Source organism: Ornithorhynchus anatinus, chromosome 11, assembly GCF_004115215.2.
Source record: "Ornithorhynchus anatinus isolate Pmale09 chromosome 11, mOrnAna1.pri.v4, whole genome shotgun sequence".
NCBI lineage: Eukaryota > Metazoa > Chordata > Mammalia > Monotremata > Ornithorhynchidae > Ornithorhynchus > Ornithorhynchus anatinus.
In genome coordinates, this window is record NC_041738.1 from 32,426,264 (window position 1) to 32,445,309 (window position 19,046).

Here is a 19,046-nt window from a genome sequence, read left to right on the forward strand (position 1 = left end):
AACGTACTGTGAAAAAAATTAGATTCTCCTACCTCATTTCCCTGGAAATGCTTGAGTGTGAGGGAAGAGCAGAAGCAGGATGTGCCCCCTAGCCTAGTTTGTTTCTCTCCTAAAAATGTGGAATTTTACCTTTATTTTTTATTACTGTGTATAATTCATTGCTCTGCACTCAAGTACCACTTGAACTGACATCTAAGCCAATAGAGCTCCTTTGCATAGTGCAAAACCCTCACTGAGCTATTCGTCAGACTTTCTGTATGGTACTAGTAACTTTTCACTTGTCATCCCTTCAAAGCAAAGTTTGTTACCTTTTATTAGCATTATATACATAATTTGATTCCTGTTGTGTATATTGTGCCAGGGCATGTTTAGAAATATTTTAATTTATGATGGAAATGGTTTTCATTAAAACTGTACTTTTGGGACTATATGGTGAGTGATAGAAACTTCCTTTTGTTCAGGCCACATGCATCACCGAAGGTCCACCTAGTTTAAAAAGATCTACACAATTAAAAGGAAGGTGTTCCTTTTGTAATTTTCGAGGTCTCTGACCCATATTGTTAAATTATGCTAAGTCAATACAACTACAAGTCATACATTTACATTTGATAAGGCTTTAAAAGTACTCTTTCCTAATCAGGAAGCCCTTTTATTTAAATTTGTGGAGAAAAAAAGAACTTTGAAAAAATGACTGGTTATAAAGCTACTTAAAATGCTAATCATGTCTAGATTCAAGATAATGAGGTCAAATCTGCATTGTGCTCTAATTTAAAATTATTTTCAAACTATCCCCCCCCTTTTATCATTGAGTGTATACTTTGTTTCATGGTTGGGATCAGGGTATCTTACCGACATTTCATAGCCAAAGGATGAGTGATAAATACACTCAACAAGATGTGACCACACTGTCTTCGGGGTTTTTGTGGGCTGGCAATGTCTCTGGCAACTCTGTTGTACTCTCCCAAATGGTTACTATAGTGCTTTACACAGAGTAAGTGCTCAATAAATATATTGAGCACTTATTGTGTGCAGAGCACTGTACTATACTCTTCGGAGAGTACAATATAACAGTTGGTGGACATGTTCCCTGCCCATAACGAGTGTACATCTCTTCATTCTGTTCTACTCTTACAGTCTACTCATACCAATGAATGAATAAAAGATGGTGTTTATTCCTAGAAAGTTTTTTGATGATTATTTAACCTTGGTTTTTAAAGTGTCTTATAGGTGGTTGGTACTTGGCGCTATCAGCATTATCCCCAACCTACACTTTTGTAACAGGAGGTTGAGAGGTTAAATATTCTGTCCAAATTCCTTGGCAAGGTCAAATTGGTTTGGGGTGTTTCACCCATCCCACACCGTTGAAACTCCATATCTTCTAAGGAATTCTCAGTAAAGCATAGACAAATTATGGCGCTTGTAATAGTCTAAAAACTACAGCTTCTTGAAGGCAGGTATCATGTATATCAGCTATTGTGCTTTCCCAAGAGACTAATATAGTGGTAATGCACAGAATAAGTGCTCAGTAAATACAATTGACAGACTCAAGTTTCTGTTTCTGGAAGAGTGCAGGTGTTTTGGAGTAAGGAACTGTTTTCTTGTAGACTTCTTGGAAATGCACATGGCTTTATTGACTGATCTTAAGACTTCAGCGATTTTTGTTTAACATCATACACTGTATACAATATTCTGCAAAGCAGCCAAAAAGACACTATCCAAAAGAGGAGCTTTTGTGACCTTATTGCCCTGAAACAATATTCACATTGTAGTTCGAAATATAAAAGCTTCTCAAACTGAAATTGAGGCAAGCTGATGGACACCGAAGTGGCTTCTTAACAGGCTTCTTAAGCTTGGGGATAATCTGCAAATTATATTTTATGCATTTGAAGGGCGTTGTTCTATGTAGAGGCTAAATACATTTAGCATACTGCAAATCATACATGCAAGTGTGTGTTTGAGGGTTTTAATGACAACAGTAATTTCTAGTCTGTTCCATGTTAACTGGTCATAGTTGATGTGATGAGAACATACATCTCAAACTTGCTAAAACTTACTAAATTTTTTACGGTAGCTGAGTCGGTGATTACATACAGTGGAATACATACAAGATAAATCTGGTGCCACACTCTAAGTAGGAGGGAGAATAGGTATTGAATCCCCATTTTGCAGACGAGGGAAGTGAGGCCCAGAGAAGTTTCATAACTTTCCCAAGGTCACCCATCAGATGGTGGCAGAGCTGGCATTAGAACACAGGGCCTCTGAATCCCAGGCACATGGGCTTTTCACTAGACTATGCTGTTTTTCTATATTTAATAATTTATGGGAGTTAGTTCCTGTTTCCTTCCGTCCTTCCTTTCAGATACTGATTCACCTTTGGGTGAAACCATAGCAAGCATTTTATATTCTTTGCATGGAAAAACCATCTGTTTTCTCTTAGAAAATCTGGGAGCAGCTTATTTGGGCCACTTGCTGGACATGATCTTAAAACCAAGTCTGCTTAGAAATTCTCTTTCCGGCAAGTGGTTATTCCTGACTGTTTTGATCACAGCCTATAAAGCAAGTTTGAGAATTCAATTCTTTAAGCTTTTACCTATGAACTAAAGGAAAAGTGGGAGTAAGATAGTCAAAGAGAACATAAGGAGGAAGAACTTCAGTCTTTCTCTGAACAGACCAAAGGAGTCTTGTTTTATATGACTCGTCTTTTACTCACAAGGACAAGTAAGCTATGTGACCTATTTAGACTAGCTTCCCCGTGTCTGGTAGGAAGAGATAAAGAAGGATCACCACCACTGTTCTTTAGAACCCTTAATGACCCTCATCGGTGATAATTAGGAAGCTTCACTTCCAGGCCCAGATACCCAGATAAGTCACTGGTAATTGAATGCTTACTATGGGCAGAGTACTAAGTACTTGGGAAAGTACAATACAACAGAGTTGGTAAATGTAATCTCTGCCATTAAGGAGCATACAGTATTGAATGGGTTCATTCAATAGTATTTATTGAGCGCTTACTGTGTGCAGAGCACTGTACTAAGCGCTTGGAATGAACAAGTCGGCAACAGATAGAGACAGTCCCTGCCGTTTGACGGGCTTACAGTCTAATGGGTGAGTGGCAGGACTCGGTGAAAAGAATATTATTGGGAATATGTCTGTTTTGAACTTGGCATCGCATAGTATGTATAAATCTGGGAATTATTAAGATGTATGGGAGAGCATAAAATAGGTTTGAAAGTCACAATAAGATAATATGTGCAGGAGACAATAATGGAATTGGGAATAGGAAGGAAGTAGAGTATACGAAGCAGTCATGGAATTCAGTTTATCTTGAATGCCTACTTATTCATAACATTGTACTAGGCTATAGAAGCATTAATTGTTTACCATTGCCATTATTATCATTACAAATGGTAGAAGCAGGGGGAAAACCATGGATATAACTGTGTGCTAGAGTGTGGCAAAAATTAATCAACTCCATATATGTGTGCTAAAAGTGTCCGTTGGGATGAGTGACCTGAGGAAATGGGAATTCATCAGATAATTCCTCCTGGGATGTGGTAGTTCTGTATTGTGGAGCATTTGAAGTGAGAGAGAGTTCTAAGCAGGAGGAAGGGAGTGAGCAGTATGCTGGTTATGGAGTAGGTGAGAGTAAGATACACAAGAAGAATTGGTTTGGGAAGAGTGAAGAATGAGAATTGCTCTAGATGGTCTAAAATCAATCAGTGGTATTTATTGAGGACTTACTTGCAGAGCACTATATCAAGCACTTGGGAGACTACAATAAAACAGAATTAGCAGACACGTTCCTTACCCACTAATAAGATTACAGTCTAAAATGTTCCATTTACTCTGATGCCCGTCCATATGGATTTTTTCTTAACTTCCTAGTATTCACTTTAACTATATTTGAAATAAGTGCTACAATGTTGCAGACTAAAGTTAGTATTTTGACTTCCAATATAGGCATATCCCATTAAATGGTGAGGCTGCAATTGCTCTATAAGTAAAAACTGTAGATTCCTCCCTTGTTCCTAGTAACTTTCCTTCCTGCCTTGCTTACCCCTTTGCCCGTATTACCCCCCCCCCCCCGCTTTTTTTTTTGGCTTTCAGTTCCTAGCTCATTTCTATTCTATTATCAGACCCATATCAGAGACTCCACAGTTAAGCAACCTTATCTAAAATACACCCAGTTATCCTATAATGTGGGGATTGCCTTCTTGCTAAAGAAACACTGCCACTTCAGTGCTCACCAGTTCCAACTCTGTTGCATGGGCACAAACCGTTGCTTCCAATACTGGGTTCACCGTATCCTAACAGGCTTGCATTGTTGAGCATACTTTCCCTAATTCCCCAAAAATGTTCCAGTCAAACTGTGTGATGAAAGCACACGTTATGTCAGAGCTGAGTGTACAAGAAAAAATGAACTGTGTATTAAAATAGGGTTCTTGTGTTCTGCCTTTGCCCAGAGGGTGCTAGGTTTATGGAGTTAACACAGGAAGTTATGCAGGTTCAAGAGTAATTTGAATAAATTCATGGATGGGTGGGTCATAATAGGTTAATAGATAGTAGAGGGTAGTTGGATGGCACATTGATCAACATTGACTCTAGTGCTGAGTGTTGAGCAGGTTTCTCCAAGCAACCCAAAAACAGAGTAGTGGGCTGAATGGACCATTGTTCGGATCCAGTACTGGTTTCTCTTAAATTATATCTAATGTGGCTTGCCTGACCACTTTCTCTCCTGTTAGATAGACTTTTAAACATAAGGGCCATTTTTGTTCTTAAACAATAAACCCATGTAACAATCCTGGAAAACTGAAAATTTTCCGTCTGTGCTAAATTGGGTTAATCTTGAGTTGGAGATTACCTGCACTCATTTCAATATACAGAGGTCTATTACACTGCCTCTAAGAAAACATTCCCACAGGTTGAAATTGGAATATCTTGTGAGACTTCCATTTGAGCTGGCATTTCTAATTGTTACGTTCAGGCATTTCCTGCATGGTAAGTCCTTTCATCCTTCAAATAACTCCCACTTTGCAGTCTTCCAACAGATGAGTTATTCCTCTTTGGCCACTAACTCCTTTAATCATTCATTTGGTCATATTTTTCGAGTGCTTACTGTGTGCAGAGAGTACATTACAACAATAAACAGTCACATTCCCTGTCCACAATGAGCTTACAGTATGGAGGGAGGGAGACAGATATCAATAATCTTCCATAATGAATTCTAATATCTAAAGCTACCTGGGCTCAGCTATACTGAAGCTTCTATAGAAATGTCCCCCTAGCACTAAAATTCATTATGTTTAAAACCAAATGCCTCCTCTTCCATCCCTTTTTCACTCCACCTAGTTTTCCCGTTAAAGTTGACAGCATGAGTATCCTCCCTATCCCTGAATCCCCCAACATTGGTATTATCCTTGACTCCTCGTTCTGTGACTTCTCACTTTGTCTATCACTAAATCTTGTTGGCTTTTTCTGCATAACATTTTCTGAACCTTCTCCCATCCAAACAGGATATGACAGTAACTGTAGTATTAATTGTTTATTGTGTGCCAAGCCGTGGGATAGATAGAAGGTGATGAGGTTGGGCACAGGAACTGTGTCCAACATGATAAACCTGTATTTACCCCAGCCCTTAGAGCACTGCTTGACATATACCATACAAATATCACCTTTTTTTTTATTTTGAGGGAGTCAGAAGCTTAGTTGTGATTATATCTTGAAAGGAACCTATCAACCAAATTTTCCAGAATAATTTTTAGATTTATTAGTTGATTAGGAATGGATTTAATACATTTTTGAACTCCTCTTGGACTACTAATGTAACTAAGTGCCAGTTAGGTTTGGCAAATATCTATTTTTATCTTTTAAGGAATGAGATGAGAAAAGTAGCGAAGCCCTTTCAGGGCTTTCGATATTCTGCCTCTCACCCCCAAAGCATTGGTGTTTAAGGCTCTTTTCTGCTGCCCATCTTCTTTCACTTTACATTCACTCCCACCTCTATGCAGATAACTCCTGTAACTTACCAGCTCCACCCTCTCACTACCTCTGCAAACTTCATTTCCTTTTCTGTTCAGAAAATCTCCACTGGTGTCCAACCAGTGCCTTAGAATCAATCAATAAGTGGTATTTATGGAGCGCTTTCTGTGTGCAGAGCACTGTTTTAAGTGCTTTAGATAGCACAATGCAACAGAATTATCAGGCACGTTTCCTCCCATGAGCTTACAGTACCTTAAAATCAGGAAGTTTAAAACCGCACTCACCTACCTAAATCCACTCCTCCACACAGCTTCCCCAGTACAGTTGACAGCCTACCACCCCTCTCTCTCTCAAGCCTGTAATGGTGATATAAGCCTGACTCAGTCTTTGAATCTTCACATCCAACTTATTGGAAAGTCCAGTCAGTCTTTTCTCCACAAGATTTCTCAGATACAGCCCTTTCTAGTATCCAAGCTCGTCATGGGCATGGACTGCGGCTACTTTATTGTATTGTACTATCCCAAGCACTTAGTACAGTGCTCTGCACATGGTAATCACTCAAAAATACCATTGATTCCACACCATCAACCTGGTGCAGAAGATAGTTAAATCCCATCTTGACTACCGTAGCAGCCTCTCCCTCTAGACCGTAAGCTCATTGTGATCACAGAACATGTTTACCACTCCATTGTACCCTCCCAAGCACTTAGTACAGTGCTTTGCGATCCATCAGTCGGTGTTTCATTGTCATATTTATTGAGTGCTATTTATTGAGTGCTTACTATGTGCAGAACATTGTACTAAGCACTTGGGAGAGTATGCTACAGAAGGGTTTGGCAGACACATTCCCTGCCCACAATGAGTTTAGAGTTTAAAGGGGGAGACAGTATAAATCATTTATAACATAATTTAAGGATTTGTATATAAGTCCTGTGGGGTTAAGGGTGGGACAGATATCAAATGCCCAAAGATCGCAGATCCAAATGCATAGATGATGCAGAAGGGAGAAGGAGCTGGGGAAAGGAGGGCTTAATCAGGGAAGGCTTCTTGGAAGAGATGTGACCTTAATAATGCTTGGAAGGTGGGGAGAGTGGTGGTCTGGTGTATATTGTGGGGGAGTGTTGTAGGCTAGAGAGAGGATGTGGGAAAGGGGTTGGCAGAGAGATGAGAGCGGGGTGCAATGAGTAAGCTGGCACTAGAGGAGCAAGGTGTGCAGGCTGGGCTGTAATAGATTACACCGTAATTACTGAGTAAATACTGTTGATTGATTTTCCTATTGTTTCATTTTTTTACTCTGCTGTCCAGACTCTCTTTTTTAAGAATTTTTTTCTGCCCACATATTCCCACTCAAAAGCTTTCAGGGTTTACCCATTTCTCACAGCAGCAAGCAGAAACTCTGTTGGCTTTAAGGCATCCATCTGTCCAAGATGTCCAATGTCTTCGGCTCCTACCCCAGTGGGCTCCCCCAGTCCTTGCCTGATCTAATCCAACTTCCCCTTCTCCCCTCCTGGCTGGCCTGGTACCTCCCCCCTGGAACTTCCTCAGCTGCTGCCTGTTTGTCCCAGCACAGCAGCCAGACAGAGTAAGCCCCGTCCCTGTGAGAGGCAGGGAATGATGGATTGAGTTGGATGGGATTGACTCAGGATTGTTAATGAGTGAATAGAGTTGTGGGGTTTTTGTTTTGTTTTGATTTTTTAAAGATATTTTGTGGTGAGCCTGACCCCATGTAAACTGCCCCTCCCATTTCCTCCTCTTCCTCTCCCCAACTAGTGATCTGTCAGTAGAAAAATTGGAAAGCAGGTCATATTTCTTTTTACTGTTTATGAAAAGCGTTCTCGGCAGGGGACAACCCTTCCTTCAGGCCACACTTTGGGAATCCCCACTCTGCATCTTTAGGAGAGTAATTGAAGGACTCTCCTCATATCAGCTGGAACAAATGGGATGGGGTGAAGTGAAGCTAATGATGGTGAAGTAATGAGGAGAAACCACATATTCTTAGTGTGGGGAGAAACATCCTTTTGGAGTATTTGGCTTTTGCCTTTATTTTTTGAAGTTGAGTTTGAATGTACTTAGTATGTAACATAAAAATCTTACAATCATCAGTGGTATTTATTGAACACTTAACTGTGTGCACAGCACCGTAATAAGTCCTCGGGAGAGCACAGTACCACAGAGTTGTCAGGCATGTTCCCAGCTCACAATGAGTTTACAGTCTGGAGGATAAAATGAATTCTGAATATCCAAATAGTTTTGTCCGTGCAGTAGAAATCAGGCTGTTTGTGAACATCAAGGCATAGATTAGAGAGGAAAAAGTCTGGTCCGCCTAGAATAGCAAGTCTCAGATTCTCCAAATAGTATTTTCTGGAGTGCTCAGCAATTGCATTTTCGTACAGTGTCAGTTGACATTTTTGGGGATAGTAACATGCATTTCATACCAGGAAATTAATTTCACTCTAGTTACAGGAGAAAGGAAATCCAGGGATAATTTTAGGTGCTTCCTCTCTGTTTTTTAAAGCTCTAATATTTATACCATTACCTCATTTTTCTAACCTGTAAAATGGAAGTAAATTACAGTTTGATTAAAATAGCCATTTTTATCTACGGTAAATTAGTTTTGCCTATGCCATACCAAAATTGATTTTTTTAAAAAATCACATTGAAATGTCATAGTTCTGTTTATTACTCCAGATCCGGTTGTAAACAAGCAAAGGAGAGGAGGCTAAATGAAGTACCTGAAAATTGCCAAGGGAAAGTGATTTTTTTTTTAATTGCCTAGCAAGACTTTGTCCTAGTAAGTTTATAAAACTCCTACCATTCATCTGATGCTATGAGACTAATCCTGATCAGAGTCAATACTACAAATTGACTGCAGAGATAGAAAATATTTACACTCTGTTTTTCCTGGAATAGAGATGTGCATGAGTCCAGGCTGGTCTGCAGATCGAGGTTGGTTATGTAATAAACTGTCCTATGTTTGGAAAAGGTGGTATCCTAGAGAAATGACTTTCCTATTTCCAGGCCCATTGGGTCACTCACTCTACAGACCCCTGCATTGTTGCTATGTAAGCAGCATAATTGGGCATCGGCAGGGTCAGACGATCAATATGCCTGGTACCACTAAGAATAATTGTGAGCAGACAGAGTGAGGAAATTACGAAAGATAGGATATAGAAGGGACCGGGACCCTGAGCAGAGAGCAGTTCCTCCTAGAGTGTGCAGTCTCAGTGGAAGCACTATTGTACTCACTTTCCAAGCTCCAGGTACAGCACCCTATACACGGTAGTTTAAATATTGAGCCCTGGGGCTGGGAGTGGCTGAGGAAGTAGAGATACAGACTCCATTAAAATCAGATAAGTTAGGTATGGGTAACTTCTAAAATAATTTTGGCCTCGGCCCAGATAATGGGCTGGGCCAGGTTCCAGAATATCGGTTCGTCAGGACCTTTAACTTGGTGCCACTCTGAAACAGCTGACCTCATTGATGAGAAGGGAGATGGCGTACTGCTTCTGACATAAATATTTTGTCAGACTAAGGGGTTTTCTAGGGTTTGAACTTTGGGAACCCTGTTTTAAAAAGAGCATTTGTTTAGCCAGAGAAGTTTGGGTGTAGATAAAAGTGACTAGCTTTTTGTTATGCAGGTGGTCCTTAGGATTCTTTGAAGGCCACTTAGGAGTGTTTTAAATTTTACACCCTTTCAGTGTAATGACACTAGCTCTGGGCATAGGTGAGTGGTAGTGGTGGGTATCATCATCAGTGATATTTAATGAGTGCTTGCTCTGTGCAGAGCTCAGTACAACAGAGTTGGTAGACATGTTCCCTGCTCACCAATATATGGTCTAGAGGGAGGACACAGACATTTAATATAAATAACTTATATAGTTTAGAGATATGTACATAAGTGTTGTGGGGTTGAAGATGGGGTGAATATCAAATGTCCAAAGCCAAAGATTCAAGGGCACAGGTGATGCAGAAGGGAGAGGGAGCTGGAGAAAAGAGGGCTTAATCAGGAGAGGCCTCTTGGAGGAGATGCAGCCTTAAGACTTTGAAGGTGGAGAAAGTGGTGGCTGGGCTTATGTGGAGGGGGAGTGAGTTCCAGAGCAGAAGGAGGATGTAGGTAAGAGGTTGGTGGTGAGATAGATGGGCTTGAGGTGTAGTAAGGGGGTAGGTGTTGGAGGAATTAATAATAATTATGGTTTTTGTAAAGGGCTTACTGTGTGCCACACACTGTACTAAGTGCTGGGTTAGATATAAGCAAATTGGGCTGGGCACAGTCTCTGTCCCACATGTCCCTGTCACAGTCTCAGTATACACTTTACAGATGAGGTAACTGAGGCACAGAGAAGTGAAGTGACTTGCCTGAAGTCATACAGCAGGCAAGTGGCAGAGCCAGAATTAGAAACCATGACCGTGCTCTGTCCACTACACCATGCTGCTTTCCCGCACAAAATGTGCTGTCTGGGTAGACATAGGAAATCAGGAAAGTAAGATAGAGGGAAAACTGATTGCTTTAAAGGCAGTGTTTCTGTTTGATGCAGAAGTAGTTGGAAAACAATTGGAGATTTTTGAAGGATGGGGAGACATGAACTGATCTATTTTTTTTAATGATTTGGGTAGTCGAATGAAGTAAGGACTGGTGTGGGGAGAGACAGGAGGCAGGAAAGTCAGCAAAGAGGCAGATGGAGTTGTCAAGGCAGGATAGGATGAAACGCTTGGCTCAAAGTAGTAGTAGTTTGAGTGGAAAAGAGAAGGTGGATTCTAGAGATGTCGTGAAAGTAGAACTTCGAGGATTTAGTGACAGATTGAATATGTGGGTTGAATGAGAGAGATGAGTTGGATAATGCCAAGATTATGGGCTTATAAAAAGGGAAGATAGAGTTGACCGCAGTGATAGGGAGGACAGGGGTTGGATGGGAAGATGAAGATTTCTGTTTTGGACATGTTAAATTTGAAGTATTGGTGGGACATCCAAGTAGAGCTGCCCTGAAGGCAGGAGGAAATGCAAGATTGCAGAGGAGGGGAGATGTGGATTTGGAATCATCCAGGTAATGATGGTACTTGAAGCGAGTGAGTTCTCCAAGGGAGTGGATGGAGATGGAGAACAGATGGGACCCAAAAACTGAGCTGTGAGGGACTCCCACAGTTAGAGGGTGGGTGACTGTGAAAGACTGATAATGAGCAGGCAGAGAGATAGGAGGAGAGCCAAGACAGAATCGTGTAAGCGGAGCCAATGTTGGATAATGTTTCTTGGAGCAGGGAATGATTCACAATATCAAAAGCAGCTGAGAGGCTAAGGGGAATTAGGATGAAGTATAGGCCATTGGATCTGCCAAGAAGGAGGTCATTCTTGACCTTATCGAGGGCAGTTACTGAAGAGTAAGGGAAAGAAGCCAGATATGAGGGGGCCAAGGAGACAATTGGAAGAGAGGAAGTGGGTAGAGACAATTTGCTCAAGTAGTTTGGAGAGGGATGGTAGGAGGAAGATGAGGTGGTAATTGGAGAGAGCTGTGGGGTTAAGGGAGGGTTTTTTTGGGGGTAGCAGATACATAAACATGTTTGAAAGCGGTGGGGAAGAAGCCATTGGAAAGTGAATGGTTGAAGATGGTGGTCAGGGAGGGAATCAGTGGTATTGATTGCTTAGTGTGTACAGAGCACTGAACTAAGCACTTGGGAGAGTTCAGTACAACAGAGTTGACAGACATGTTCCCTTCCCACAGAGTTCACGGTCTAGATGTTAATAATGATGATGGTATTTGTTAAGTACTTACTATATGCTGAGCACTGTTCTAAGCACTGATAATGTGTTTGTTAAGCACTTACAATGTGCCAAGCACTGTTCTAAGCACTGGGATAGATACAAGGTAATCAGGTTGTCCCACATGGGGCTCACAGACTTAATCCCCATTTTACAGATGAGGTAACTAAGGCACAGAGAAGTTAAATGACTTGTCCACAGTCACACAGCTAAGTGACAGAAGTGGGATTATAATCCATGACCTCTGACTCCCAAGCCCGTGTACTTTTGCACTAAGCCATGCTGCTTTCATGGAGCACCGCTGTCCTATTGTGGAACCTTTCTGACTCAATATGAAAAGGAAAAAATCTTCTAGTTGGAGTACACAGTTAATGGAAATTTTGGTGAAACTAGGTTCCAACTTTGGTAAAAGAATAAATTCCCCATTTAATATTCAGTTGTAAAATGCAGATTTCAGGAACCAGTTGTATTGTAAATCTGAGGGACTAATTGATTAAATAGGCATGGAACTCTTCCATTCTCCTGCTCTAAACTCTAAGCTTGTTGTGGGAAGGGAACTTGTGCATCAGCTTTGTACAGTACTCTCCCAAGTGCTTAATACAGTGCTCTGAACACAGTAAGCATTCAGTAAATACCATTGATTGTATTGCGGATCTTAGTTTTTGCTTCAATCATTTGATCTCCTGGAATTATATCTATTTAAAAAGCATTGGTCTCCTTCACTGCACATCTTAACTTCATTATGAATTCCAATACTAAAATGTTGAATTAAAAGAAAAGTTAGGGATTTTACTGGCCTTAGTGGAAGCCGGCAATGCTGCTTAATGTGGCTTCAGAAAACTCAGTGACTACCATTAGGGAGGTAGAATCTGAAATGCATGGATATAGATCAGTAATTTTAGTGGTATGCATGTATAAACTAAACTTAAGGTGCATACTGGTTAAAATAATGCAATCATATGGATGAGGAATTCATATTGAGATTCAGAATCTGTTTGCTTACAACATTGGGGTTAGAATGGGTTTTTGTAGCTTTAAAAAATGTCTTTGAGAGATAATCTTTTTTGAGAAAATGGATGCAACTGCAGACTTAATGTTTCTGTTTTTGTATGATTCAAATACACCACAGTATTACACCTTTATGACATCCATAGCCATTTAAGGCCCCTTGGCATAAATTAGAATATCTGACTTCAGCATCAGTCCAAAATCAAGCTATTTAAAATTGGGTTTTGAGGCGATTGGAGGAAGAAGATTGGTGGACTCCTAAGAGATGAATAACTGGACCCCCTGGTTAGTTTTTCTTAGGGAACTTCCCCGCTTCCCCCAAAGTCACTTCTTTAAAAATCTACCAAACCTTCTACCTATTACTGCATATCAGGTTACATGTTGATTCTGAGTTAAATTATATTTGGAGGAATTTGACTCTAAAAAAATATTTGGGGATGGAGAAATTTAGATAAAGCTTTTAACAGGCTGTCCAGGGCTTTTCCTGTTTTTTTGTAGCATTTTTAAAACCTTCCAGGACCAACCCCCCTAACCTTATGAAAAATTACTCTGAGTGGAACACAGATTTTGTTTGCAGATAAACTTGTTCCTAGAATTTTGACATTAAGTCTATTTGAAAGATGTCATCTGACATTATTTGCCCATGAGCATTAGGAATCAATATGAGTTCCAAGTAAATATGGAAAGAGTTGGTCTAATGCTGTTTTAAATTTTGTTTTTAACATACAGACCAGCATGCGTCTGGGAGTCAGGACCTGGATTCTAATACTGGCTCTGCCACTTGTCTGTTGTGTGACCTGGGGCAAGTTACTTTACTTCTCTGTCCCTCCCTTACCTCAATTGTAAAATGGGGATTAAGACTGGGAGCCCCTTGTGGGACATGAATTGTGGCCAATCGGATTATCATGTATCTATTGGTGCTTAGAACCGTCTGGAACACAGGAAGCACTGTAATAAAAAAAAATTAAAAACTTTAGGGCAGCATTATTTCCCCATTTTTAGAGAGAATTCTAAACTAGTTTTGCAAGTACTGATTGAAATTCTCAGAATGAAACCTATGTCGCTTGAGTGAATCCTTAAAGCATACTCCTCTAGACTGTAAGCCTGAGGCCAGGGAATGCCTTACCAAATCTGTTATATTGTGCTCTGAGCACAGTAAGCACTCAGTAGATACCGTAGTTACTCTTTTTTGGAAACATTTAAAAAATGCAGCACATGGACATCAAGTGATGGTGATGAATTTAATAATTGTAATTGACTAATCTAACCTACAAATCAGCTTCTTTCCCCTTTTCTGTTGATTTGAGACTGCTGTCCTAATTTGAGGCTGAAATGTAGATGTGGAGTGGCCAGAAAATGTTCTTTTCTCCTAAAAGAGCCAAAAAATTCACTTTCAGTGACAGAAACAAACTTGGGATGGACTCAGTCAGCTTTGACAAAACTAGAACTTAACATATGTGAAGGCACCTCATCCCTGCTGACCTAGGGGTTTTGAATCTCTATTAAATCTGAGAAGCATTCAAATCTCTTTTTTTTCTTTCTTTTCAGTTCGTTCCTTTGGTACAGAAGACCGACCAACTGATCGGCCTATACCGCCTCGTGATGAAGTCTTTGAATATATTATTTTCCGTGGCAGTGACATTAAAGACCTCACTGTTTGTGAGCCACCGAAACCACAATGCTCTTTGCCTCAGGACCCGGCTATTGTTCAAGTAAGTCTTACAGTTGCTCACCAATTACTGTGCGATCTTTTAATTGCCTGCCCTGGCTGCCCACCTCTTCCAGGAGGCGTGTATTTTGAGTTGGGCTCTTGCTGTCCCAGAGTAGTAGCCTCGACCCTTCTTTAGTTAATTGTACAGAGTTTAAAAGTTTGGTTTATGATAACTTTAGGATTTATGCTGATGGTCATTCCTGTTGCCAGCCACAAAGAATGGCTAGAATGGGAAGTCACTGCCTACTTGTCTTGTTTTGTAGTCTGTCTCCTCCTTCTAGACTGTTAGCCTGTTGTTGGGTAGGGATTGTCTCTATGTGTTGCCAAATTGTACTTTCCAAGGGCTTAGTACAGTGCTGTGCACACAGTAAGTGCTCAATAAATACAATTGAATGAATAAAAAATATATTGACAGAAGCCAATTATGCCATGAAACAAATGCTTCCCTTTCCTAAATACATTTAAACTGTTAGATCGGGTAAAAGGAGGCCTTGGCCTAAGAAGTTCAAATCAGGAATTTCTAGTTCTAATAAGTATTTTATCCAAATCAAGGGAAGATTACTTAACCAAGCCCCTTTGGGTTTTTTTAATAAATTAAGTGAAAGCCTACTACCTCAAAATAAATATTATGCATTTCTCTGACTTAAGAAGTTTGACTTCTGTGACTTTAAAGGACCTATAAATATTGAAATGCTTTGTTTCCATATTGTGTTAAATGTGAGAATTTCAAGCCCAGTTCCTAAGTTTTAAGGACTTCTGAATTTTTTTCAATTGACTCCTTTCTTTTGACAGTGATGTTATTAGATGTAGAAAGTAATGCAGAATTCTTTCTTCAGTCTTCTCTAGGATCATCATCATCTTCATTCCAGTCAGTGAGTTCCTATGGTCCTTTTGGTAGGATGCCGGCATATAGTCAATTCAGCCCAAGTCCATTAGTGGGACAGCAGTTTGGTGCTGTTGGTGTTGGTATGTAGATTTTTCATTGTTTGTTCAATCAGTGATATTTAGTGAGTTCTTACTGTGTGCAGAGCACTGTTACTGAGTGGTTATTGTTCTTATTTTAAGTGAAGCAACAGAAAAATCATAGTCAGTGAACTCTCTTGGATGGAAACTGCTTGGTTGTGTTTCTTTTCTATTTTGTGCTTTCCCTTCTGGAAGGAAGAATTATACAATTTTAAATATATGGAGTCTTGTTTATACCTATGTGTGTAGATTGTATTTCTTGAAGGTATTGTTCCTTAATCCATCAGCTTGTTTATTCAGTAATGCTAATAGCATGCATACCTTGTGAGGAGCATTGTGCTGGCACTTGGGAGAATACAGTAAAAGTGAGCTATGGTTTCTGCTTCTTGGAGTTTAATGGCGGAAGTAGGCAGATGAAAATTATATTCACACACAAATAATAACAAGCGCTAAGAACCAAGCACTGAATGTAGATACAAGATAATTAAGTCGGACATAGTCCCTGTCCCACATGGTGTTTATAACTCTAGCTAAGTAGGCTAGAGAACGGGTATTACAAGTCCCATTTTATAAATGATGAAACTGAGGCACAAAAGTTAAATGACTTTTATCCATGATCACATAGGCAATTGGCGGAGCCGGGCTTAGAACCAAAGCCCAAGCCCATGCTCTTTCCACTCGGCCACATCGTTTCTCAATTGCTACCTTTGGAAATAGCAAGAGAATGGAAAAGACATAACAAATGCAGTATGTAGCTGTCAAATATATTTACACACACACGCTAAGAAATGCATCATCTAACAGATGCCACGCATGAGTGCACAGACATTTGTTTCTATCAACGTCACAGCACAGACAGCATTTTGCGGTTGGCAGAATGTTTCCCAAGTGATAGTGTATTAAAATGTGTACTGAAAACATGAGTTTGTGGGGAACTGGGTGTATTTGGTAGCTTAAAATGGTCTGTGTACTTGAAGTAGCATCTATAGAATATAAATCTAAAGTTGTAAGCCTCTTGAGGACCAGGGGCTGAGTCTTCCTAATTTTTAAAAAATTTCTCCCCAACCCCGAGGTATGCTTTGCACCCAGTAAGCACTCAAATTCCATTGAATAAATAAAGATTATATAAACTACTGTAGTAAATAAGAATGTGAATCTCCAGATTGATTAGAACTGAGGCATTTTTTCCTTCCATGTTGACTGAGCTAAAATGGCTCTGGCTCTAGAGGCCACATTTTCTTGTCTAAAACCCCCTTCTTAAATATTTACTATCCCTTTTAACCACAGGTTATACCCCGGAATAGAGAAAAGAGGCCATCCTTACTGATGCTTTCTGTAAAATACAGAACTCCAGAATGTTGAACCATGTTGAACCAAGTGACTGTCATCTTAAAATGTCATATGGCAAGGAATTGAGTAAGACTAGAAAACCATAAAATGTAAGGTACTAGTAAGAGGAAGAAGGTCATCTTTATGGCTTGTACAGTATGCACGGAACAAGAGCAAGGCCCAGCTAGAGAAAGCAGTGTTAGAATGCATTGGTGTAACAGTTTCCATATTGCCTTATAAGTTCCTCAAATCTAAAGATTGCTTTTTTTTTACCTGTTATTTTCCTTTTATTACCATTTGACAGTTTTGAGAATGTCAGACAACTATATGTTGAGCCTAAAGTTGAAATTACCATTTTCTCATTTTAGAAGACCTATGCAATCATCTCCAACCACAGCTCTGGAGATACAGAATGTTATTTATATTGGTTGAAATGGCTAAGTTGTGACCATTCTCATTAAATAAAATCAATAGTTTTTTACATTAATTGTCAAAACAATGTGCACAATATGTAGATGAAAAAGGACCATTTTAAACTCTCCTGAATTTTTAGTTTCTTGTTCTTATCTCTAGGAGTTATTTGGAGGTAGCTTCTTGATATTGAATTGGTGCTCAGAATCTGAAGTTGATTCAACTTAAGCAAATTGATTTCAGACTACCTGCTTATACAGGTTTTTTCCCCTTATTTTTAAAATAGCTTCAAAACCTTCTAAAAGTTTTCCTTAACTTCTCCCAAATATATGATCAGAGGAAGGATGTCTGTGAATAAGATGTCTCTTTTTTTCCAAAGTTTCAGCCTTTACTTTGATTTGCAAAGCATTTTCAAAGACACTCCATAGAAATGTGCTCTTAGGAATATTTTTACTTTACATATAATTTTTGGAATGGACTCATTCTGAATTACCATTCAAGGATGAGCAAAGTGTTTTATGTAGATACCACAAAACACAGTTCAGTAATTCACTTCACCTGAGTAAGAAAAAAAAAATCCTAAATTGAGATGATAAAAAAATGTTTCTTCTTCCTGACCTTCTTTGGATTTCTTGGGAACTTTTAAAATAATTTCTCTTTTGGTTCTGTTCAAAGAGGATTGGAGTTCAGATCGATTGATAGATGTTGAAATAATTTCCCCATTTGCTGAAAACTGACTCATTCACCTTGCCAGGCAAAATGAAGTTTCAAAAAAGCAGGATGTATTCAAGGCTCCTTATTTTTCTTGTACCTCGTCCTCCCAGTGAGGTAATTTTAATGAGACTGCTGCTGATAGATTTAAGGAAATATTGCTTGCGGGGAAGAAACACAGAAGTGAGGAACTATGTGGATTGGAGCCATAGAGGCCACCGAGAAGGCTTCGGTCCTCATGGGGCTGGCTCTGAAGGGGCAATGCCACAAATTTCGACCCCATAATTTGGGGTCGAGAGTGGGCAGTTGTAGTTGGTCTGATCTGCCTCTTATGTTAGCTCTACCTTCTGCCAGAAGAAGAAAAATGGCGTTGTTGCTTTTCTCATCCCATAAATCTTCAAGGGTGGGGTTTGAGATTTTTTATCCTCATCATCTCAGTTGCTTTGCCCCCTTTGTATTTCCATTCTTCCCTCCCTTTCCCTTCACTACTGTGCTCAAAATGAAAAATTATCATTCCCAGTGTACAGTAGAGAGTCCCATAAGGCCAGACAAAATGAAGTCCTGAGATGCATTCACTTAACCATCCTAGTATGACTAGTATCTCCACCAAATTGTCAATCAGTTGTATTTATGAGGCACTTAACTGTGTAGAGTGGTGGATAGCAATTGTGGATTTAAGTGCTTACTGTGTGCCAGGCACTGTACTTAGAACTGGGCTAGATACAAAGATAGGCTAGAGAAGCAGCGTGGCACAGTGGAAAGAGCACGGGCTTTGGAGTCAGCGCTCATGAGTTCGAATCCCAGCTCTGCCACTTGTCGGCTGTGTGACTGTGGGCAAGTCACTTAACTTCTCGGTGCCTCAGTTCCCTCATCTGTAAAATGGGGATTAAGACTGTGAGCCCCACGTGGGACAACCTGATTCCCCTATGTCTACCCCAGCGCTTAGAACAGTGCTCGGCACATAGTAAGCGCTTAACAAATACCAACATTATTATTATTATTATTATACAAGATAATCAGGTTTAACACAGTCCCTGTCCCACATAGGACTTAAAGTCTTAATCCCCGTTTTACAGGTGAGGTAACTGAGGCACAGAAAAATTAAGCAACTTGCCCAAGGTCACACAGACAAGTGGTGGAACTGAGATTAGAACCCAGGTCTTTCTGACTCCCAGGCCTGTG

General features: G+C 40.0%; 1 protein-coding gene across 9 annotated transcripts in view; it reads left to right on the forward strand.

Moving 5' to 3' along the window:
• The window catches only part of LSM14A (LSM14A mRNA processing body assembly factor), a 31,788-nt gene that overhangs the window by 2,964 nt on the left and 9,778 nt on the right, over positions 1-19,046 (forward strand). For all 9 annotated transcript variants that reach the window (XM_029074909.2, XM_029074910.2, XM_039913419.1 and 6 more), the window contains exons 2-3: positions 14,288-14,451; positions 15,287-15,416. In XM_029074909.2, the coding sequence (XP_028930742.1) occupies positions 14,288-14,451; positions 15,287-15,416 (294 nt within the window). The remainder of the gene's footprint in view (positions 1-14,287; positions 14,452-15,286; positions 15,417-19,046) is intronic.